General features: G+C 35.1%; 4 protein-coding genes across 5 annotated transcripts; 2 read left to right on the plus strand and 2 right to left on the minus strand.

Annotated features, from left to right (window-relative positions):
• Nucleotides 1–132: 132 nt before the first annotated feature.
• On the plus strand, nucleotides 133–5,024 carry LOC126665962 (arginine biosynthesis bifunctional protein ArgJ, chloroplastic). 2 transcript variants are annotated; one of them, XM_050358909.2, is made up of 17 exons: nucleotides 133–375; nucleotides 485–613; nucleotides 849–985; nucleotides 1,154–1,227; nucleotides 1,338–1,382; nucleotides 1,597–1,647; nucleotides 1,731–1,799; nucleotides 1,869–1,927; nucleotides 2,018–2,087; nucleotides 2,538–2,618; nucleotides 2,699–2,785; nucleotides 3,226–3,348; nucleotides 3,729–3,791; nucleotides 4,010–4,087; nucleotides 4,163–4,308; nucleotides 4,429–4,499; nucleotides 4,734–5,024. In XM_050358909.2, the coding sequence occupies exons 2-17, from the start codon at nucleotides 552–554 to the stop codon at nucleotides 4,814–4,816; spliced, it is 1,299 nt and encodes a 432-aa protein (XP_050214866.1). In that variant the 5' UTR covers nucleotides 133–375; nucleotides 485–551; the 3' UTR covers nucleotides 4,817–5,024. The 2 variants fall into 2 exon arrangements, with proteins under 2 accessions (XP_050214866.1, XP_050214865.1); XM_050358908.2 differs by having other exon boundaries at nucleotides 134–375; nucleotides 862–985.
• Nucleotides 5,025–5,573: 549 nt separating this feature from the next.
• On the minus strand, nucleotides 5,574–7,606 carry LOC126664465 (uncharacterized). Its single transcript, XM_050356856.2, has 3 exons — nucleotides 7,074–7,606; nucleotides 6,607–6,911; nucleotides 5,574–6,180 (listed from the first exon to the last, which is right to left on the minus strand). The coding sequence occupies exons 2-3, from the start codon at nucleotides 6,898–6,900 to the stop codon at nucleotides 5,782–5,784; spliced, it is 693 nt and encodes a 230-aa protein (XP_050212813.1). The 5' UTR covers nucleotides 6,901–6,911; nucleotides 7,074–7,606; the 3' UTR covers nucleotides 5,574–5,781.
• A 5,106-nt stretch (nucleotides 7,607–12,712) lies between these two features.
• LOC126664257 (uncharacterized) lies at nucleotides 12,713–16,122 on the plus strand. The gene is made up of 2 exons (XM_050356564.1): nucleotides 12,713–13,552; nucleotides 13,672–16,122. The coding sequence occupies exons 1-2, from the start codon at nucleotides 12,713–12,715 to the stop codon at nucleotides 16,120–16,122; spliced, it is 3,291 nt and encodes a 1,096-aa protein (XP_050212521.1).
• A 665-nt stretch (nucleotides 16,123–16,787) lies between these two features.
• LOC126665123 (uncharacterized) lies at nucleotides 16,788–18,276 on the minus strand. Its single transcript, XM_050357825.2, has 4 exons — nucleotides 18,145–18,276; nucleotides 17,765–18,064; nucleotides 17,569–17,676; nucleotides 16,788–17,276 (listed from the first exon to the last, which is right to left on the minus strand). Exons 1-4 carry the CDS (start codon nucleotides 18,238–18,240, stop codon nucleotides 16,842–16,844), a joined length of 939 nt encoding a protein of 312 aa, XP_050213782.2. The 5' UTR covers nucleotides 18,241–18,276; the 3' UTR covers nucleotides 16,788–16,841.
• Between the last annotated feature and the right edge of the window lie 6,568 nt (nucleotides 18,277–24,844).

The raw sequence follows: 24,844 nt of genomic DNA on the forward strand, positions 1-24,844 counted from the left end.
AAGTCTAGACAATAGAACCCAGAAAATACAAAAATTGACCGTGTCTGTAGATAGGAAAAGCTAGGCAGCCCAAAAAATAATGAAAATTAATAAGAAAAAAAAAATGAAGAGTGTTTTTGGCTCTTCTTTATAATACAGACTGCTACATGGATAATAACACACACACAAAAATTAAATTTTAAAAAACACTAAAACATTCAAAACCCTAACTAAAAAACAACACAATTTAATAACAAAGCCTACACTTTTCAACAACAACTCATCACTCATTACTTCATTATTTGTAATTCCAAATTCATAACACTTTTGAACAACATGTATGCCTGTGCTCCTCAATTTGCTTCCATCAAGTTCCCAGACCTACACATTTCTAAGGTTACGAATTTGATTATTTTGTACTATTCTATAAACTTTTGATTCAAAGTTCATATCTTTTGGTTCTAATTGCCATCTGGGTTCTGAAAAGTTGTCTTTTTTTTGGCAGAATTTGAGGTCTTTAGGCATGAAAAAAAGGGATTTTACAGTGTTTGCAGTTGCTGCTTCAACTGTTAATGAGGCTTCTAACTACATTCCAGCTGCCCCCATTTTTCTCCCAGAAGGGCCTTGGAAGCAGGTAATTCTTTTTTTTCTTTCTATCTGAGTGAAATTTAATGGCAGTTTGTTTATGTCTAGAAAATAATCATGTTTTGTTTTGCTTAGGAATACAATCATATGTGACTCTAGGTATTGTTTTTTTGTTGTTTGAATGAATTAGTGGAGTATTCGGTGAATGTTTAAGGCGTAAATGAAATTAATTTCCCTGCTGCTGTGTGAGCTTTTTAATTTCGGCTTTAATTATTCAGTTTTAGGTCTGTCCTACAGATTCCTGGAGGAGTTACTGCTGCTAAAGGATTCAAAGCAGCTGGAATCTATGGCGGATTGCGTGCTAAAGGAGAGAAACCCGATCTTGCGCTCGTCACTTGTGATGTTGATGCTGCAGCTGCAGGTTTGCTTTCATTCTTGTGCATTTCAACCACTATACATTGTGTGGATTTTATTGGTCTACGGTAAAATTACTATTCATCTGGATTAGTTCTCAGATCCCTAACTCTTAGACTTATATAGACTGTTCATATTAATAAAATGCATATAGTTGATAGTGATATTTTAACAGGGTCATTTACAACAAATGTGGTTGCTGCTGCACCTGTCCTGTACTGTAAAGAAGCGTTGGATATATCTAACACGGTATTCCAGAGAATCAGTCTGCATGTTAATGCTATTATTATTTTGAAAACAAGTAGAAACATTTATAGTTATTTTATTGCTTATATTCTGATAGCTCAAATCTGTATCAGGCACGTGCAGTGTTAATAAATGCCGGTCAAGCAAATGCAGCAACGGTAAGCTTTTTTTTTTTTTTTGGATTTTTTAGCTTTCTGTTCTTTTCTTTTGGTACATATTTGGAGAAGAGTTATTTTATCTCTAAATGCAATTAGATGTTAGTAAATGATATGGACTTTTTGTTTAAATTCCTTAATTTAACTCCGTGATTATTGTTAAGGTTGACAATAATCTGTATCTTACATGCCTAAGATGCCTTCCAATGATATCCAGGGTGATGCAGGTTATCAGGATTTGCTAGAATGCGCCGACTCTCTTGCTACGGTGTGCAATCCTATAAACTAAACATCTGACATCATCTCTTGTGTAAATTTTATTTATTGACCGTCGTGTATATTCATCTTCAGATACTTAGATTGAAGAGAGAAGAAGTGCTGATTGAATCTACAGGTGTAATTGGTCAAAGAATAAAAAAGGTAAAGATGGGTCATTTTGTTATCTCACTGTGTATTGCATTGTAATTACATTTGGTGAAGCATTTACAGGATGCTCTTCTACATTCGATTCCAACATTGGTTAACTCTCTCACATCATCTGTGGAAGGGTAAACTTCACTTTACATTTCATCTGTTATCACAAAGCTTTAGCAATCTACAGAATTGGTAAATTTTTATGCTTTTTGATCGTTACACAGGGCAGGTTCTGCAGCAGTGGCAATCACAACTACAGACCTTGTGAGCAAGAGTGTGGCAATCGAGTCCCAAGTATGAAAAAAAATTACTCCTGTATGTTGCATCAACTTGGATTTCTGTTTCTCGTGTTTACTATGCATAACTCTTTGGCTTTATACTCTATTTACTTGGTGACATTTGGGCTTTACATATATAAAGGATCATTGCCTTAGGAGTAGTAGTACTCCTTGCTTGAACATTAAGATTTATATCATGCTAACTCCAGTAAGTGTGAGAATTTGTAGAAAGGGAGTTGATAGTCAACTTTGGGGATACTTCTGTAGCTTATTTACGGTTGGTTACCTCTAGATTATACAGAGTTTCTATTAGTGCTAAAGCTCTCACCTCCATTTTACCTTAAACTCAAAAGCCATTCTCCACTCAGTTTAGCCATATAGTAACTCTGAATGTCTCAAGAAAAGTGACCCTTTACACGTTTAAATTGGAATTCGTTGCAAACTAATGGTTCTCTTAATGCATCAGATTGGAGGGATGAACATAAGAGTTGGGGGAATGGCCAAAGGCTCTGGGATGATTCACCCTAATATGGCAACTATGCTTGGCGTATGGCTATTCTAATCCTCTCTTATTTTTTTCTGCAAATGTGCACATTTTGTTATTTCTAACGGTGCTATTTGTTCCAGGTTATAACAACAGATGCCCTTGTCCAATGTGATGTTTGGAGAAAGATGGTGCAAATCTCTGTAAACCGGAGTTTCAACCAAATAACTGTATGTCACATTATAGGCTGTCCCAATTGATATAAATGGTTCACAACTGCTTTAAATTAGTTGGCATGAAACATTCTCTTTAAATGATGCTACCTTGCACTTTGTGTCCTTATATGTTACAGTCATGCTTAGATCTACTACCCTTTGATATATAGATGTTTATTTTGCATGCATACCTTTCTGTGCAAACATGCCATCTCTGTTTATGTTACAATCATGCTTAGATCTACTACCCTTTGATATATAGATGTTTATTTTGCATGCATGCCTTTCTGTGCAAACATGCCATCTCTGTTTATGTTAAAACTTGAGATATTCTTGCTTACAACAAATTGAAATACAATTGCAAATGCTTCTCTAATTAATCATTTCATCGAGTCACCAGCTTTCGGTTTGTTTGTGTGACTGAATTTGTTTGGAATATATTGGTTTGCCCGCAGGTAGATGGAGACACTAGTACCAACGATACAGTCATTGCTTTGGCTAGTGGGTTATCTGGATCACAGCCTCTATCATCTATTGACTGCAAGGAGGCAATTCAACTTCAAGCATGCCTTGATGCTGTAAGCTTGGCTGTCATTTTCCTTTATATTCGGCATCTTTTTCTTGTACACTAAGCTTTGTCTCTCTAGTTTTAGCATCATTACTTTACTCTTTAGGTTGTTATTAAAAGTGGAATATTAGTTGGATAGTTACTATCAGCTTAACAAATTTCTGTGTTTCCTCGCCATTCTCATTTTATCAGTTATAATCAACTTTGCAAGCTCTAATTCTGTTTTTCTTGTTTCTCATGTCAATTTCTCATTCCATTTTTATCAGTTGATTGTAAACCTACTTTCGCTTTAATTCTTTGTTTCTTTCCTCCCCGGCATTGTATATACTGGTATTGAAACATCAATATTAGGTGATCAACTTATAAATCTTGAAATATCAATATTTTCAGGTAATGCAAGGTCTTGCAAAATCGATAGCTTGGGATGGAGAGGGAGCCACCTGCCTAATTGAGGTCAGATTTGTTTGCTATAAGATTTTTCATGCTTGATGAGCCAAAGTCCATTTTGTTCACCGACTATAAGCTGCTAAAAAGACTAAGAAACTAACAAAACTGAAGTTTCCCTGGATATGACATTTAACTAATGCAAAACTGAAGCTGAGCTCTCAAGCAAGCAAATTTCTCACTCTGAATATTGGAGATCTTAGCTGATTCTGACTTTGATATATCAGGTCATGGTGGCAGGGGCAGAGAGCGAGGAGAAAGCTGCAAAGATCGCACGCTCTGTGGCATCTTCTTCACTTGTGAAGGCAAAAATCTTAAACAGACATTCATTTAGTGCTTCAGTCTAATTTTATCTAAACACTGTTGATGATTCTTGGCAGGCTGCTGTTTATGGAAGAGATCCAAATTGGGGACGTATTGCTGCTGCTGCTGGCTATGCCGGGATTCCTTTCCAGCAGAATAAGCTGCGCATTTCACTTGGGGATATTTTGCTCATGGATAATGGTCAACCACTTGCATTTGATAGGTTAGCATTATGTTGCCTTCGGTTATATCAACGTTGTAGTATGGCAGCCCCTTTATCCTTTTCTTCAGTATATGTTGCTATGCATTACCATATTTAGTTATGATAATTGGTATTTTGCAGGCCTGCTGCAAGTAACTATCTCAAGAAGGCTGGAGAGACTCATGGTACTGTTGCAATTTTCATTTCTATAGGTAAGGTTCTGAAATTTACATCAGAAGCACATTTCAATTGTCTTTTCGTATTTTTTTCTTATCACCAGCAAAATGATTGCAAAAGTCCCATCTTCAATTAATGCTGAGCATCAGTCTTCTTGGCTTGAAATTATTCCTAAATCGTCTAATGTTGTGCGGAAAACCGAAACTGAAAATGGTAAAATGATAATGAAGCTTTTTGTTAATTTAAAATCTTTTATTTGTCATTCTCAGGTGAAGAATCAGGCAGCGGAAAGGCATGGGGATGCGACTTAAGTTACGATTATGTCAAAATAAATGCAGAGTATACAACATAACAAATTCACCTTGTTTTCCAACCAAACATTTAGAGAATCGACTTCATCCTGAACCAGGGGACATTGCTCAACATTAATAACACCTTCAAGTCATGTATCATGTTTTTACTTTTGTCCATTTTAGCTTTTACCGGGTGGCTCTTACATCATGTTTGATTGGACAAAACTTTTGGCTGGTTGAGTCTCTAAGAGAGGAAATTTATTGGTAGCACTTTCATGTGCGTTTGTGATTGCTGTGCATGATACATTATAGACATTAATTGTTCTTTTCAATTTTCTCAAAACATATTTGTTCCGGAACCTGTTTTTTTTTTTTTTTGAAACTACTTTAAACATTTTTTTCAAGCAGCATTTCAAAACTGTATCTCAAACTTAATTTGAGACAACCTCTCAATCACAATGGCTCATGCATTGGAACTCAAAGCAAAAAAGCAATTCTTTAGAAAGTCCTCTTCCGCTTCTTGTAGAGGCATAATCTACTGTACTCGGGGATCACGGTCTTCTGGTAATAACTAAGACACAAGTGGAAGGTTCAAATGTACACTAGAAATCTGACAGTTATGATGTTGCAAGAGTGGCTATGAAATAGAACAAAAAATTAATTGCAACTGAACTTACTATACCCTGAACAAAATGGAGAAAAAGGGTGTGGAGAACAAATTTTGTTAGCTAAGTCAAAGATGTAGTAACGAAAACAACGAAGAATCTCCATCATTCTGCAAACTCAGACTGAACACGACAAGCAAGCAGCTGAAAATCACTTTATAAGCCAAATTATGTATATATATAATAAAAACGTTGCACAAGCAGGTCAAGCAGCAGCACCACAAACATAACAAAATTCAGCAACATCAAAAGCACTGGAATAGGTTGAACATATCTGATCCAAAGAAGCTTCTTAGTTAAGTTTATTTATTAACACAGGCTCTAAAACATATGACAAGCTGTCAAATGAAGATGCCGCTTCACAAGGCCTCTGCAACAGGGTAGAGGAAATTTCTTGGGGCCTTTTTGAGGAAGCTGCTTCCACAATAGTCTGGGCTACCGACATTGAACTCATCAGAGTCATCAGAGTCGCATACTGTTACGTAACCCTTATCAGACTTTCCACCTTTGCGAATTTGCTTCTTTTCTTTACTACCACCTCCTCGCAATTTACCCTTCTGTCCTTTTTTCCCATTTTTCTTGTAGTTGTTATTGTTGCTTTCTCTGTCTTTGTCTTTTCTAGACTTCTTCTGTTTGCTTTTAACAGAATGAGATAATGAATTAGGAATTGGATCATAGACATCAGGGGCCCATTTCACAGTCAGCTTCACTGGAGATCCTCCAAGTTTCTCTCGGCTACCTTTCATGGCAGACACAAGCTTCAAAGAGAGATCCAACAAACGTTAACTTTTGAAAACAGAAATGTCTCAAAGATTAAACAGAAAGTTTGGCAATATATTGTTATTTACACTTTTCACAAAATAATCTCATTCACACTTCCCTGATATTTTAAAAGACTACTCATTTCATCTATTCATATGACTGATTTTTACATGTCTAATGACATACAAGATGTCCATCATATCAATTAAAATCCATGTAATAATTACAGCATAGTCTTATTTTCATTTTACATCAAATGGAATTCTAGATTGAAGGTAGATCAATATTATTGCACTGTTTTGACAGATTTGTTTAAACACGCGTCGATTGTTAGACTTTCAAGTGAGCTCATACTAAAAAAACCATTTGACTAAATTTAATTTTACGTAATACTAGGTACATTGAAAGAATAGAAACGGTACCGGCTCTGCAGGCTGTATGGGTCCTTCAGAAAACAGTTGTTGCAATGCTATATCAGGTCCTTCAGCTTCATCATCTAACAAATCCTCAGGACGCTTTTCCACGCTCTTTTTAACAAGTTCAGGTCCATAAGGCTCAAGCTCTTCAGATCCTTCCTCATCACTATTATCCTCTTCATCATATGGATATGATTCTCGAGTATCTTCTACACTCACAAATTTACGAAAATTGCTTTCAACTTCATCTACCAAAACACCACCACCAGCACTACCATGCCTTCCAGAGCTAATGTCCATCAATAACACCACTGAAGATCACAAAAACAACCAAACACGAGATAAATAACAATACTCATGCCACAATTTCTTCAAAAATCATGATATCAACACATATTCTCAATCACAACAGTTATTAATATTATGATCCAATAGTTCAAGGAATACGTAAATACAATAATAACAACACAAACCTCGTATTCAATCTCAATTAAGCCCACCAAAATCCTCCAAATGAACGATCTTTACCTATGCGAATTCTCTCAAAGCAAGACCAAACAAGGAGCTAAATAAACCAAATTGCAGCTAAACAATAGAAACCCAGAAGAAAAAAAACCTAGAGCGAAATTAAAAAGCTGAAAATAAAAAAATAAAAAATTAATGTTAACTAAACAGATTACCACGCCTATCACCCTTTTGAAGCTGTTTCAAACGATGAGAACACAATCCACCATTAAACAGTGTCAAATGAGGAACTAAACAAACCAAACTGGGAACTGAATGCATTATTCCCACCAAAAATAAATCAAACCCTAAAACTTTCTGATTTCAAACCCTAATTTGCTTATCAACAGACTAAACAAGGTACTCATAAAATTGAAAAAACACACACAAGAACACTAATTATTATGAGAAGGAATCCATTGGACACGTGAATACCTAAAAACTGGAATTTTGGGAATTTTTTGAGAGAGGATTTTGGATCAGACTGACACGTTAGATATAAAGGAACAGAGAGGGTTTTATATAGTAGTGTAAAAATAGGGGAATTTTGGATCCAAGGGCGATTCTTAGGGCGGATTCTCAGATCTAATCAGAATCGTACACGTTTCTTTCAACATTTTTCTTTTCTTTTTTATATTCTCTTTAATTTTGAGAATTCTTAGATTTTTCTCGGTTCTTTTTCTTTTAATTTATTAAATTTCATTAAATCAAATTCGAAAAATAAATACGATAATCTGACATGAAACATATAGCATGTTGTCTGATTCACAGATAAAAATAAATAATTATCCAATTGTTTCGCCTTCGATCAAACTTCTCACATTAGATTTTTTATGAATAATTTATTCTATTATTCAATCAAATTGATTATTACTTGTGCACTTTTTTTATTATTTCTGTTTTACCAAAGATAATAGGCTAGTGGTTTGGAAAAACCTTCACCTTTTAACCCATTTTTGTTTGCACTCTGACGTTGTAAAATCGTCAATTATACACAAATTCACATCTTTCATTTTCAATTTCGTCATAACCTAATAAAATTGACATCGTGGCAGCCATGTCAGCCAATTCTGCTTACTCATCGGCTGACATGTCTGCCATAGTGTCAAAAATGCCCTTAAATTAATAAACTCTAAAAATTATAACGTAAAATTAAAATTCTACAAATCTATGTGTTCTTTATACTTTTTTAATCTTCTTTTTTTATTTTTATTTACAGCCCATCATACTCTTTTTCTCTCCATTTTCTTTCACTAGATCAAGAATGTTGGAGAAGAAAAACACAAACATAGAATTTACAATGTTTTGTCCCATTTCCCTAATCGATTCCAGCACAAAAACAAATCGGAAAAGTCTTTTGCTTCTGAACAGGACGAACAACTAGCCCCCCCCACCCCACCCCGCCGTCGCCACATATGTGAAGTTCCGATGAGTCAATATCACTCCTTTTTCTCTTCTTGTAGTCCTTGAAGAGTAAAAAATCGCCGCCGGATCAGTTTCCTTCTGGACTCACTGGATTACCAGGAGAAATTACAACATCTAAGGAAAATAGAGAGAAGCAACGAATCAGAATATGAACTGAGTTAGACGACACAATAAAAACCTAATCTTTTTTTCTTAAGCAAAGATTGTGATATAGATACATGATTAAGATTTTGACGCGGAGTTACCGTAGTAAATGGTGCGGTGAGTGAGTGCATCGACGAAAGCGGCGGTGGAGGTGAGATTGGGAAAGATTTTAGAGTTGAGAAAGTAATTGGTGACGGAAATAGGTGAGGATTCGGGTGGGAATGAGGCTGAAGTTACCTTAAAGACTATAGAAAGTTTTGATCTTTAGACACATGAAAGTTTTTGATCTGTTGGTGTGGCAGATATAGAATTTTTTAAAGATGGTTAGTTTATTAGGATAATTATGTTTTATTAATTTAATTAGGTTATTTGATTAGGATTTAATTAGCGTTAATTAATTATTAAGAGATAATAATATATAAAAAGGTAAAAAAAAGTCTTTAGATTTGTAAATAAAAACTAATTGATAATTTTTTGTTTTTTGAATGACATGTCAACCGATAAATAAGCAGAATTGGCTGACATTGGTTGTCATGATAATATTATTAGGTTAGGGTAGAATTGAAAACGAAAGGTGCGGATTTGGGTGTAATTGGCGACTTCACGACGTCAAGGTGCAAACAAAAAGGGCTAAAAGGTGGAGATTTTTTCAGATTATTAGCCAATATAATAATATATAAATAGACAAAATGACTATTAAATGAAGATAATGAGTCATCCACACACAACAGCAGAGCCTTTGCTCGGAGGTGGGAGGCTATTCACTGGGATACCACCCTAAAACTCGTCAGTCGAAGTAGGTAGGGGTGAGTAACGGTCGGTTTGGTCATCGAACCGTCCAAAAATTCAAAACCGTTTGTTTTTTTAAAATTTCGGTCACCGAACCGTATTGACCAAAATAATGTCATAACCGAATTAACCAAACTAAAATATTTCAATTTAATTCGGTTTGGTTCGGTCGAAAACCGTAATATTTTTTGTATGATTTTTATAAGAAAACAGTTTCTAAAAAAATTAGAAAGAAGATGAAAAAATTTAACTTAAAGGATACATGTACTTTAAATTAAAGCTATGTTTATCGGCTTTATTTTATTCTAAAACTATAAAAACAAACAAGTTTAATATATAAATGTGTGTGTATAAAAGTTTAAAACGACATAGTTTAGGAGTATGGTTGGTTCGGTTATTTTATTTATTCTTTTGTCAAAACCGAAAACCGAACCAAATAGCCAAAATTTTAAAAATTATGACTGTAACTGAACCGTATTTTCAAATTATATTTCAGTTTAATTAATTCGGTTTGATTCGGTTCGGTTATTCGGTTTAACCGTTTAATGCTCACCGTTAGAAGTAGGGGGCGACCGCCCGAGCTCCACTTCATGATTGTGCCATGATTTATGTCAAATTTAATCTCAATCCTAAACTTTAAAAGATAAAAACAATAACTAAAATCTTAAAAATAAACCCTAATATTCAAAGTCTTAAAGGATGGCTAAATCCATAACCTTAAACTATGATTTGAAGACATACATTTCAAGTAATTATACTCTTTATATCGAACTAATTTTATTACACGCAACACCCGCGTAGACAGCCAGTCAAGAAGAGACAAAGAGTAAGAGATAATTTGACAAAAAATACACGAGTGCTAGTAAATGATGCTTTTTTGCCTTTCTTCCAACTTTTTTACTGATTTTTTGGAGCCATATTATCCATCATAAAGTGTAAACAAAATATTTTAAAATATAAAAACAAACAAATTTAATATAGAAATTTGTGTATATAAAAGTTTAAAATGGCATAGTTTTAGAATACAGTCGGTTCAGTTATTTCGGTCATTTTTTTGTCAAAACCAAAAACCGAACCGAATAGCCACAATTTTAAAAATTATGACCCCAACTGAACCGTATTTTCAAATTATATTTCAGTTTGTAATTTGGTTTGGTTCGGTTCGATTATTTAATTTAACCGTTTAATGCTCACCTCTAGAATTAGTAGGCGACCGCCCGAGCTCCACCCCTTGACTCTGCCCTGATTTATGTCAAATTTAATATCAATCCTAAACTTTAAAAGATAAAAACAATATTCGAAATCTTAAAAATAAATCTTAATACCATAAATCTTAAAGACTGGCTAAATTTATAACCCTAAACTATGATTTAAAAACATGTTTAGACAGTTAATCAAGAAGAGACAAATAGTAAGAGATAATTTGACGAAAAAGTACATTAGTGCTAGTAGATGCTGCTTCTTTGCCTTTCTTCCAACTTCTTTACTGATTTTTTGAAGCCATATTATCCATCATAAAATGTAAACAAAATATTTTGAAATATAAAAACAAACAAATTTAATATAGAAATTTGTGTATATAAAAGTTTAAAATTGCATAGTTTAAGAATACGGTCGGTTCAGTTATTTTGGTCATTTTTTGTCAAAACCAAAAACCGAACCGAATAGCCACAATTTTAAAAATTATGACCCCAATTGAACCGTATTTTCAAAATATATTTCAGTTTGGTTCGGTTCGATTATTTAATTTAACCGTTTAATGCTCACCTCTAGAATTAGGAGGCGACCGCCCGAGCTCCACCCCTTGACTCTGCCCTGATTTATGTCAAATTTAATATCAATCCTAAACTTTAAAAGATAAAAATAATATTCAAAATCTTAAAAATAAACCTTAATACCATAAATCTTAAAGATTGGCTAAATTTATAACCCTAAACTATGATTTAAAACATGTTTAGACAGTTAATCAAGAAGAGACAAATAGTAAGAGATAATTTGAAGAAAAAGTACATTAGTGCTAGTAGATGCTGCTTTTTTGCATTTCTTCCAACTTTTTTACTGATTTTTTGGAGCCATATTATCCATCATAAAGTGTAAACAAAATATTTTAAAATATAAAAACAAATAAATTTAATATAGAAATTTGTGTATATAAAAGTTTAAAATGGCATAGTTTAAGAATACGGTCAGTTCAGTTATTTCGGTCATTTTTTTTGTTAAAACCAAAAACCGAACAGCGACAATTTTAAAAATTATGACCCCAACTGAACCATATTTTCAAATTATATTTTAGTTTGTAATTTGGTTTGATTCGGTTCGATTATTTAATTTAACCGTTTAATGCTCACCCCTAGAATTAGGAGGCGACCGCCCGAGCTCCACCCCTTGAATCTACCCTGATTTATGTCAAATTTAATATCAATCCTAAACTTTAAAAGATAAAAACAATATTTGAAATCTTGAAAATAAACCTTAATACCATAAATCTTAAAGATTGGCTAAATTTATAATCCTAAACTATGATTTAAAAACATGTTTAGACAGTTAATCAAGAAGAGACAAATAGTAAGACACAATTTGACGAAAAAGTCCATTAGTGCTAGTAGATGCTACTTTTTTGCCTTTCTTCTAACTGTTCTACTGATATTTTGGAGCCATATTATCCATCATAAAGTGTAAATAAAATATTTCAAAAAATATTAGTCTCTTTTTTCTATGATCATGCGATAGGTTCTCTTTTGCCAGCCGATGGAGAGAAGCCTAAATTTGCCCAGTTGTACGTTTTCGATACAATTAACGAAGTTAGCAATCGAATATCATGCTTTAACCAGAATAGTTCTCCAAATTCGATTGATGAAACAATTGTCACTAGACTTATTGAAATGTTTGACGAATGCAACGACATTGCTAAATCATTTAGAATGGCGCGTGATAGATTTGTTGAAGATTCTTTAGTGCCAATAAAATTGAAGTTAGTTGGTCGAAGAGAATATGACACTGATCAATACGCTGCTCCAGTAGCGAGTGAAATTGCTGGACTTTTAGTTGGGGATTTCGGTTATTATGACCAGAATCGTGATATTGTGGTCGAATATAAGACTGGGGATTTACGGAGAATTAGTTGTTTGCATCCCAGTTTCATGGCGATGCAGTTTCCAATATTATTTCCGTACGGCGAAGGGGTTATACAATAGACATTCCGTACGCACCTACCACTAGAAATAGGCGCGTGAAGCGGGCTCATATTACAATGCGAGAATACTATGCTTATTTCATTCAACAACGCAGATCTGATCAGTCAGCTTTGTTGCGAGGTGGTCGTCTATTTCAACAATTTATTGTGGATGCTTTCACGTGTATAGAACAAGAGCGTTTAGATTTTATTAAACGAAATCAGAAAGCTCTTCGCTCAGAGATATATAGTGGTATACGCGACGCTTTTTTTCGTGGTGATACTGAAAGTAATAACATAGGCAAACATGTCATACTGCCTGCCTCTTACACTGGGAGTCCACGATATATGATGGAACATTACCATGATGCTATGGCTATTTGTCGTGTCTTTGGTCATCCTGATCTGTTTGTTACATTCACATGCAACCCTGCGTGGTCTGAAATTTCTGATATGCTAGCGGTTATGGATGGACAAACGGCAGAAAATCGGCCTGACATTGTGGCTCGTGTTTTTAAATTTAAGGTTGACATGCTTAGCAAATACATAAAGAATGGCAAGTACTTTGGGCCGATTAGTGCTTTTTTATATACAGTAGAATTTCAAATAAGGGGCCTTCCGCGCATTCACTGTTTGATTTGGCTTGCTACATCGCAGAAACCGCTCACAATCGCCCAAATAGATAACTTTATATGTGCTGAATTGCCAGATCCTGAAGTTGATTTACAATGCAGCAAGTTAGTAATTAAATTTATGATTCATGGCCCGTGTGGTGTTTTGAATGAAAAAAGCCCATGCATGCGCAAAGGAAAATGTTCAAAGCATTTCCCTAAGAAATTTAGAGATGAAACTTATATGGATGAAAAAGGGTTTGGAATATACAAACGGCGAGACAATGGAATGTATGTCGAAAAAATGGTATTAAAATTGACAATAGATTTGTGGTGCCATACAATCCAAAATTGTTAAAAGATTTTGAAGCGCATTTAAATGTAGAATTTTGTTGTTATTCATCATTAGTTAAGTACTTATTCAAGTACATTAGCAAAGGTTCCGATAGAGTACGTGCCGTACTTGAAAATGGTTCTGATGCTACGGGCGAAAAAACAGCTCCTCGAGATGAAGTGAAGAATTATTTAGATTGTCGCTACATATCTCCATGTGAGGCAGCTTGGAGAATATTTGAATTTCCTATTCAACATCGAGAACCTGCCGTTGAAAAATTAGTTGTGCACTTACCAAATATGAATTCCGTTTACTTTAATGAACACGTGGGCATTAGGAGCCTGTATTATAATGCCAATAATAGAAAAACTATGCTTACAGAATGGTTTTCCATCAATGCTCGGTTTGAGGAGGCGCGCGAACTTACTTATTCAGAATTTCCATCGAAATGGGTTTGGAATTCTAGGGATAAAATTTGGGAATTGCGAAAACGTGGGCGTAGCATAGGTCGAGTGACATTTGTGCACCCAAATGCAGGGGAATTATATTATTTGCGAATGCTATTAAATATAGTTAAAGGGCCTCGCAGTTTTGAAGAAATACGAACAGTGGGTGAAATTCAATATCCAACTTTCCAAGCGACTTGCATGGCATACGGTTTATTAGGCGATGATAAGGAGTGGATTCAAGTTTTGGATGAATCTACAGCATGGGCTTCATCGCAACAGTTGCGTAGACTTTTTGTCATATTACTTATTTTCTGCGATGTTGGTGACCCTGTGAGGTTATTCAATAGGTTTTGGCGTACTTTTGCGGACGATGTTGAATATAATATGCGTCACATTTTTGGTATTGCGTATACCACTATACCAGACGAATTACTGAAAAATCACGTGCTTTTCGAGCTTGAAAAGTTATTGAATCGCAATGGGAATTCGCTTCCAGATTACAATCTTCCTTTGCCTGCAGGCTCTATATTTGCTAATTCCGCAAACAAACTTATTGTTGAGGAACTATCATTTGACCCGTTTGATTTAAAAATAAAACATGAATCGATGGTAAACACTCTAAATAATGAACAAAAGACAATTCACGATGATATTGTTAATTCGGTTGAATCTGGGGATGGTAGGCTTTTTTTCATTTATGGACATGGCGGAACTGGGAAAACTTATTTATACAAAACAATTATATACAGGTTCAGGTCAGAAGGCAAGATAGTTTTAGTTGTTGCATCATCTGGTATTGCGTCGCTGCTATTACCGGGTGGTCGAACTGCACATTCAAGATTTAAAATTCCAATTAACTTAGATGGCTATTCGTCGTGTGAAATTAAAAGGGGCACACAGTTATCAGAGCTAATAAAACAGACTGCCTTGGTTATTTGGGATGAAGCGCCCATGAACCACCACCATTGTTTTGAGGCCATTGACCGTTCTTTTCGTGATATTTTAGCTACATCGTGTGAAAATTTTAAAAATTTACCGTTTGGCGGTAAGACTTTTGTATTGGGTGGTGATTTCCGGCAGATCTTGCCTGTTGTGCCCCAAGGAACGAAAGAAGATGTACTAAACGCGTCTGTTACAAAGTCTTATTTGTGGGAATTATTTAACGTTTATAAGCTTAATATTAATATGCGCGTAAATGAAAGTACAACCGTTTCTGATTTTTTGCCTGATTGTTCATTTTCACAGTGGTTGTTGTCTATTGGAGATGGTAGATATATGTCAAGACAAATAGAATTGTTTGACGAGGAAAATAATTGGATAAATATACCTTCTAAATTTATAATTACTTACGATGACAATCCGATTGAGAGTATTATTAACTATGTATATACTGAATTTAAGGAAAGTTATATGCACCCCACATATTTACAGGAAAGGGCAATCGTATGTCCTCGAAACGAAGTGGTTGAAATAATAAATTCTGCCGTGTTGGATTTAGTACCTGAACAAGATCACGTATATTATAGTTACGACAGTATATGTAATAATTCGAGTAATTTAGAAGAATTGTTATTGCTTTATCCTGTTGAATTTCTAAACACTCTTCAATTTAATGGCTTCCCACAACATGCCTTGAAACTGAAATTAAACACACCTGTGATGTTACTACGCAATTTGAATCCTTCGGTAGGTCTGTGCAATGGAACTCGCTTACTAATAATTCAACTAGGCGTACGTGTGATTGAAGCTCAAATTATGACAGGTTCATTTGCCGGTGATCGGGTTTTCATTCCGCGTATAGTTTTGTCAGCAACAGATAAAAAATGGCCTTTTATTTTAAAACGTCGTCAATTTCCTTTGCGTGTTTGCTATGCCATGACAATCAACAAAAGTCAAGGGCAAACTTTAAATAAAATAGGAATTTACTTAGACAACCCTGTATTTACGCATGGACAGTTATATGTTGCTTTATCACGTGTCACGAATGAAAATGGTATAGGTTTATTAATAAAAAAGAACGACAAAGATGCTGAAGGCATATATTTGAACTACACAAAGAACGTTGTTTATTCAGAAATTTTGCAGGACCTGTAAATATGCTTATCATGTTATCCCGCTAACGTTGATGTGCAGTTGAACATGCACTACTGGATTTCATTGTTTTTGCGACGGACAATTCCGTCGCAAATCACTTATATTCCGTCGCAAATACACATTTGCGACGGATTTGCGACGGAACTAGTCCGTCGCAAAAGCTCTGGTCGCTAATATATTAGCGACCAGAGCGTCGCAAATATGGCGACGGCCAGCCCGTCGCCATAACCAAACACACCGTCGCCAATGTCGTCTCCCAAAAAATGAAAAGGGAGACGTATTGGCGACGGACTTGTACAATTTTGCGACGGAATCAATTCGGTCGCAAATATTAACAATTTGCGACGGAATAAATTCCGTCGCAAACTTGTACCATTTTGCGACGGATTCAATTCCGTCGCAAATTGTTAATATTTGCGACCGAATTGATTCCGTCGCAAAATTGTCAATATTTGCGACGGAGTCGTTTCCGTCGCAAATATAGTCGCAATTTTGACAGAAGTATCTATTTTCCGTCTGTTTTTCCTATTCAATTCACGACGATTAAAATCTGTAAAATCTATTATTTGCAACTCTCATTAAAACTCAATTTCCAAAAACGACCGATTTCATATAAAAACATGTTATATTTTACATATCGTAAGAAAATATATAAAACAAGATAACACAAAATGTATAAAAGTGAAAAAATACAAAATGTCAGAAATACAAACGTGACACTACAAAGTCGGAGTGTCGTCATCGTCTGAAGGACCTGGGGGTGGGCGATACTGCGGAGGAAGAGTCTGCATCATCTTCGCCATCTCGGCCTGAATAATCTCGGCCATCCTCTCATTGGTTCTCGCCTGCTGGGCACGGAGATCCTCCACCTCAGTGGTAATCTGGCGCAGTCCGTCCTGGATCCCCGCCCGCACACGCCGCTCGATCTCCTCCTCAGTTCGCTGTGACTGTGTGGACTTGGTCCTCGCCCTACTAGACGTCGTCGTATCCACGTACGCACTAGTCGCTGAACCCAACCCGTAGACACGCCGCTTCTTGTTGACGCCCTCGATATCCAGAAATAGCTGCGTCTCGTCGACTTCTGCTGTGCTAGACGAACCACCCTCTCCGGTCGGCGGCTGCGATGCAGCAGCAAGTCTCTGAGCAATTGCATCCTACAAAAAGATTGAAAAACATATATATCACATAACGGCTAATTAAAACGTATAACATATGAAATTTAAGTATAAATCCTAACGAAAATTCGGCAGCATTTCCTCTATAATTTGATCAACACCCATTTTTCAGGGACATCCTGCAAACATATAGATTTCATATACAACCCACCGGCTGTTAACACACCTAATCTAACATTTACAATTTAAATTAAAACACATTTTACACTAATTTAATCTAACACTTGAGTAAAGTAAAACAACTACTAAAATTAGATTGTTTATGACTTACACTCATGTCTTGGGCCCTCTTGTCTACCATGACACCCTTATCAGCTTTCGTGGAGTGCATCTGAGTATACAGCTCCGTTGCGGTAGGCTTGCGGCCGAGCTCGTCAGCCTAAAAGAATAATAAACAATTTGTTAGTTCATCAGAAAATCAGAAAATAAAAGATAGTTATAAATAAAAAAGAATTCTAGAAACAAACCAACACATCCATATGTCTGATGGCGGAACGGGATCCCCCTGTGTGGCGTACTGGTCCGGAACCGGCTCCAGCAGGCTCGCTCATCCGATTAGCGCGAGCTACATCGGACTTCTTCTTCTCGTCCTCTGACGCCCAGACGGCCTGCCAGGAATCCCAGATATCTTGGCTGATCGAGGTATGTTTGCCGTCCTTGTCTCTCATCCTGTGAATAACGTCCTTGTATCGGTTGGCAGCATGCGTCATGAATACACCTTTGATGACGTCGTCGCTGTAATCCGCCGTATCCCACCAGTATTCCTTCTGCAAAACATAAACACCAAGTTTGAGTTAGTAATTTTGCGTTAGTCTAAAATCAAACTTTAAAATTAACAATTTATTACCTTAAATTCCTCCCAATAGAAATCTCTCTGCTCTGGAGTCAGAAACCGCCAGGCTCGCCCATTCTCGAACCAGCACTTTCTAAAGATCTCCCGCATAGATCGGGAGATTGGTCCAGAGTTCAACAGCCTCTCCCTGCGAGGTTACAGCAAACTTTTATTACTTTATATAGCAAAACGATTAAAAAAATTAAACTAACAATACATAAAGTATTACTTATTGATCAATTACAACCAACAATATCAATACCAATTACAACACTATAATAAATTATTCAACATTATAATTAATTATAATATTAAATAAATTAATCACACAAATAACCAATTTATAATTTAATAAACCTACAATTTAACAATTAATATTAAATTAACACTTCAATTAACAAAAATATATAAAGTAGGTAGGATTTTATTACGTAAACTAATTATAATTGACTAATTAATAAAATTAATTAATTAATTAAAAGAAATTATATTAATCTAAACTAGAGTTTTTTTCCCTAAACTATAAGTTATAATACTTAATTAAATAAAATTCAATTAAATATTGAAAAACTCACTATGGCAGCGGGACGGAGGCGGTGGCAGCAGGACGGAGGCGGTGGCAGCAGGACGGAGGTGACGTCTAAAACCGAAATAATAAAACTATTATATATTAAACAATTTATTAAATAATATTCAAACAATCAATAAAAAATAATTAAACAATTAATTAAACAAGACTTACCGCCGGAGGAAGGGAAGGAGGCGGAACAGATGGCGGCGCTCGGTGGAGGAGGAGGAGCTGACGGCGGCAGCGGTCGGTGGAGGAGGAGGCACTGATGGCGGCTGCGGACGGTGAAGAAGAAGAAAGGAGCAGCGTGGAGGAGGAGGGAAACGACCGGCGGCGTGGAGGAGAAGGAGTTGAACGGCGGCGTGGAGGAGGAAGAGTTCAACGGCGGCAGCGGTTTCAAATTCTGTTTTAATTTTCTGAAAGAAATGGGAAGGGGAAGGCGAGCTGCGTTTTAATTTAGGTCTACATTTGCGACGGACTATAGAAATCCGTCGCAAATGTAGTCCTAAATGAAACGCAGCGTTTCAATTGGGATCAACATTTGCGACGGATTTCTATATCCGTCGCAAATGTAGACCCCAATTGAAACGCTGCGTTTTAATATAGTAGTTTGCGACGGATTATAGCAATCCGTCGCAAAGTACTATATTGAAACGCAGCGTTTCAATTGGCGCCAAAACGTTTGCGACGGATGTACTTATCCGTCGCAAATGCTTAGGCGCCAATTTAAGCGCGCCAAGTCCCGCCTTTTTAGCGACTATTTTGCGACGGGTAGTCCGTCGCTATAAGGGCGGGAAATCACCCCGCCAAGATTTCGATAGAATTTGCGACGGATTTAGCGTCCGTCGCAAAATCCGTCGCAAAAAAGGTAAATTTGCGACGGAATATATATCCGTCGCAAAAGTCCGTCGCAAATACGCTGTTTTCTAGTAGTGATGGCATCTGTTGAAATCTGCAATATTACAAAGGATACAAAGCAAGTTCGAATTATAGCCAGAGTTGCTAGAGTCTGGGATTTTTATAGCCCTAATAATCCTGATGTAATATTCAGCTTTGAGTTTCTTCTGATTGATTACAAGGTTCGTTTAAATTATTTATCTTGCATGATTTATGTGTGTGTAGTTATATTCATACTATATCGATGCATATTGACAATGTCGTGTATGATGTTAGGGTGATATAATTCAGGGCGTTGCAGGCAAGGGTGCGGAAACACAGTTCCGTGAATTATTGGTCGAGGGTGAAGTTTATGCCATATCTGGCTTTTCGGTTATGCCTGCGCAGGCTAACTATCGCATAAGTCCGCATGCTTTTCGTCTCATGTTGCCGAGAAATGCGATTGCTAGGCAAATCGATGATTTAACAACCCCTGCCATTCTGTTTGACAAGTTCAATTTTCTGTCCTTTGACGATTTAAAAGGACGCGTTAACCAATTGAACTTTCTGAATGGTTTGTTGCAAATTTTGAAAATTGTGTAATGTATGTTTATACTAATTATATTATTAACGCACTGTTTTTTTTTTTATACGATAGGGCAACTGGTGGTCCTCGAAGGTGCTGAGCAGACTCGATTTTCCGACAACATTAGAACCAAGCGATCAATAACGATTCAGAATTTACAGTATGCATCTGTGTTTATGTCTCATGGCATTGTATTATGCTACGTAGTCCTTTAATTCTATAGGGTTATTGCACATCATCATTCTGACCTTCGATACATTTGAATGAACTTTCGCAATTTTATTATAGTTACAATGTTAACGCTGCTAAATACGCTTGGGTTCAAATATTTTTATACTCAATTTGCTTATTGCTAGATATTTGAAATTTATTTACTTTTCTTGAAATTTAGGAGGGAAAGAATGAGTGTTACACTATGGGAAAAAGCTGCACGGGACTTTCCTGAAGCACATATTATTGAATGTGCCAAAGAAGGCCCAATTATTTTGGTCAAAACATCGTTAGCCGTGAAGCCACATTATGGTAATTTCTCAAACATTTATAAATTAAGTTGCCATGATTTTACAGTTATGCGCTAATTCAGTTTCAGGAGAACCCGTGTTAGCGGCAACAGCGGCAAGTAAGTTCTTTGTGAATCCTGAGTTGCCAGAAGTTGAATCCTTTATGGAAAGGTGTTGTTGGCTGATACAGTCGTTTGTTATTCTGTTTAGTTTATTATATTCATTTCTTATTCTCTAATGACACTGCCTGCTTTATTTACACATATTATTTAGTTTGCCAATAAAACCGTCGGAATTGGAAGTGATTGTAAATGAAAAGGCCCCTTTGACGGATCCCAAAACAGAAAGGAATGAGAATCGAAAGACTGTGAATGAATTGTTGCAGCTCGATTTCCACACTGATAAGGTAATGCCCTTCTTCAACGCTGCTCATATGTAAAAGTTTATGTAATCAAATTTCCTCATATTAAGTAACAAATATTGTTTATTAGGGAAAAAAATACACATGCGAAGCTGTCATCAGAGAGATTGATTCAAGTGAGGGATGGTATTATCGTGCATGCCCAAGATGTAAAAGTGGCGTGCAAACGTATGATCAAAATATTTATTGCAAAAAATGCGGTTTGTTGGAAGCTATGCCTATACCATGGTAAATAATTTAATCAATAATAGTGTTGTTTACTTATATAACTTACAGACTAATACAATATCATATATTTATTAGGTATAGGGTCACGGTAATAATTACAGATGCGACCAACGAGGTTCCGATTATTTTATTCGGCAATATGGCTGCAAATTTAATTGGATTGCCTGCGTTTACTCTATCAAGTATGGCGAAGGACAGATACGATGTGCCGCCCTTTTTGAAAAGAATTTGCGGGTTACGCCGTGTATTCCAACTTCAAATAAGCGACCGCGTTCAAGATTGTTCAGAAATGGCGTTCAAGGTGGTCCAGGTGTTCAGCGATGCTGAAAGTAGCATGGATAACTTCCCAATTTCCCCTTCGCTGCCACCTTCGGAGTCAGTAGTACGCACGCGATTGTCTCCTACAACACCATCCAAGCTCCGTCGTACTTTGCAATTCTCAGACGAGGAATCTTCTTCGTCCTCGCAAGGAAGTAAGAAACAGAAAATCGACTAGGGGACCTGCCCCAGAGTTTTTCTAGCATGAACTGAAGCATACTATCGATCTATAAAACACTTTTAAAGTTATGGCTTGAATATTTGTATTTTTGCTATTTTAGACTTTGCGTATCTTTGTTTTTTACTGCGACATTTAATTGTTGCTGTAAATTTATTTGTTTGGTTATATTTAGTAATGTGCTATTTAAAATATAGTCGTATGTGTTTGGTATAAGTTATGATTCATAATATAACTGTTCAAGACGAAAAATAACGTTGGTATTTACCGAAATAAACTTAATCGTACACTATATTTATGCATGACGTGTTTATCTAAGTATAATTTCATGACACGTATTTCTTTTTAAATTACGAGATACTCCTCTATTTAATAATATAATATCGGCCAACTTTAAAGTTAGTTTTCTTGTCATTATTACAGCTATGGTATGAAAAAATTTGCATTATTGGTGCATGGTGTTAACAGCCAGCTTGAAATACGGGGTTCCACTAAATGTGTCGGCTGTTCAATCAACGACTATTCAACGACAGAGGTGGTTGCCGTCCACACAACTTTCTTTCGCTTTACCATACACTCCCACAAAATAATATAAATACCATGGTCTCAGAATTACACATTCCACTAGCCACTATTTTTTTCTTTCTATTACATGATTTGTTTCTTCCAGTCTTCGAAGAACATAGGCGAAACTAACATTCAAGGTGCGTTATTTGTTCAATTGTAATTGCAAACTAAGCAGTTTTGTATTTTTCAATACATTTACATTTTTCAGCTAAGAGCGTCATAATGGAGAAACTACTTAATCAAGGAAGGACATTATCGGATGGCAAATATCAAAGGTCTTACGCCAAACACGCTCAAATGCTACGTTTTCGAACGATTATTCCGCACAACTACAAATCTGTTAGGAAAAAGGATTTATGGATACTGTGTATATAGTCACATGCCGGCTTCCACTTTCTGAAGCTGAATTTGTTGACTGCAAACTGGGAATGAAGCTTTTAGGTCCGACCAGACTGCATGATTACACATATATATATATATATATATATATATATATATATATATATATATTCTATTATTATAAGTGATTTAGAATTATGTTACATTCAGTCAATATATAGTATGTAATGAATAAAACATAGCAAGACCGTGTGACTACTAGAAAATAAATTAGTAATAGATATATGTGTATTGTTACTGATGTGAAAAAATATGTGTTGACGCGTCATTGGTTAGTTAATTATTGTCATGTTATTGTTTATCAGATATATCAGTTTACAAATTAGTTTTGTTTTGTATTATTGAACAAGGTTCATATATATATATATATATATATATATATATATATATATATTACTAATTAATAGATGTGTTCCTGCTATTTTAGATAAAAGTGACACATATTTTGATACGCGATTATTTGATGAACTGTTGTTACAATAGCTAAGCTCTAATGCATCCCAGTTTGCACAACAAAATTATTATGAGAAAATATTTGTATGTATATTATATTAATAAATGTTTTAATTTGAGGTTATTTAGTTTCTTATTAATATATATGTTTTTGATGTTTAAAAAAATGGTTGCTCATTTATCGATAAGTGATTATTTGACAAACTATGATTACATTGATTTTAATTTATGCTACATCTCATTCTGCAAAAAAAACTGTAATATAAGAAAAATTTGTATATATTAGATTAATATTTGTGTATAATTAAATATTACCTATTTTTTATTTTAAATTTGAATTTTTAAAATCTACAACCTTTTTGAAAAATTTCATTAAAACAATTTGAATACTTTACAAATAGTGCTATATTCCAAATTTATACATAATGACATTATTGTTTTATCTAACTTTTTGAAAAAACGGTCATATTAAAACGGTAATAAACGGCCATTTTTTTTACTATTTATACTCTCTTTTTTTTTATTTGTTAACTTGCATAAACCCTCTCATATATTTCCTATTTCCTATTTTTCACATCCCACTTTAGAATGAAATATTTTTTGTTTTTTATTATAGTTTTAATTGTCCTACTTCTAATTATCATGTTCCATCTCCCTGAAGACGAATTTTTCTTTTTTGTAATTTTATTTTTTCTTATTATTGGCCCACTGTTAGCTATAGCACTAATTATAGATTATGTGATATAGATTAATTATCGTAGCGTAATGTGTTTGTCGTTAAAGTGATTTGCACTGTCATCATTTATGTGTTGTCAGTCTCGAGTGTATCGTATAGTAATTGCGTAATTGCAGGTGTCGGCCACAAGTTCGGTTCTTTTCGTCGCAAGAGTGAACGTTCAACCGTTACAAGTTATAGAAGAATACCATTTTGTTGATTCGTAGTACCATCAATGTACCTTTTATTTTTAACTATGTAGTTGTACTACTAATGCTTAATTAAATAAAATTATTTATTATAAAGTAGTTTGCTTACCAATTATCATTGTACAGTTGTGTTCTAGCAGCAAAGCATTAGTCGTGTAATTGTGTATTGTTAGTTTATGCACATGGCTTTTTTATATATCATTTTTTTATATATAGAAGTTCAACACAATGCTTTTAATAAACCAGCAATTTGCACTACTAAAGTCGTTACTAGGCCAGCACAGGAAGATGTTAGTGTTGGAAAGGTTGTAATTTTGCTGATTACTATTTTCCCTAATAGTGTTTTCAGTTTACTTATGTTACTTACATTGGTCAATAATTTAAATTTTGTTAGTTGGCTTATTGTTCTATTTGTATAAACGACACACCTATATTGATGAAGAAAATTGAAATGATTGATGATGTATTGAACATTGCACCGTAGTTCGCTCTCAGTAGCGGTTGTATAGTGAGACACAATGAAGAAAGCATATATACGTTTAAAAGTATGGACGACTGTTACGTGATTTGCATACAAGAGAATACTTTATTCAATGAGCATTGATTTAATGATAAGAACGTGATGTTAATTTTCATTTTACATTTTGCAAAAATATTACAATTGATAATACTTATGTACAGATAAAAGTATTATTTC

The sequence above is a fragment of the Mercurialis annua genome, linkage group LG1-X (genome assembly GCF_937616625.2).
Source record: "Mercurialis annua linkage group LG1-X, ddMerAnnu1.2, whole genome shotgun sequence".
Lineage (NCBI taxonomy): Eukaryota > Viridiplantae > Streptophyta > Magnoliopsida > Malpighiales > Euphorbiaceae > Mercurialis > Mercurialis annua.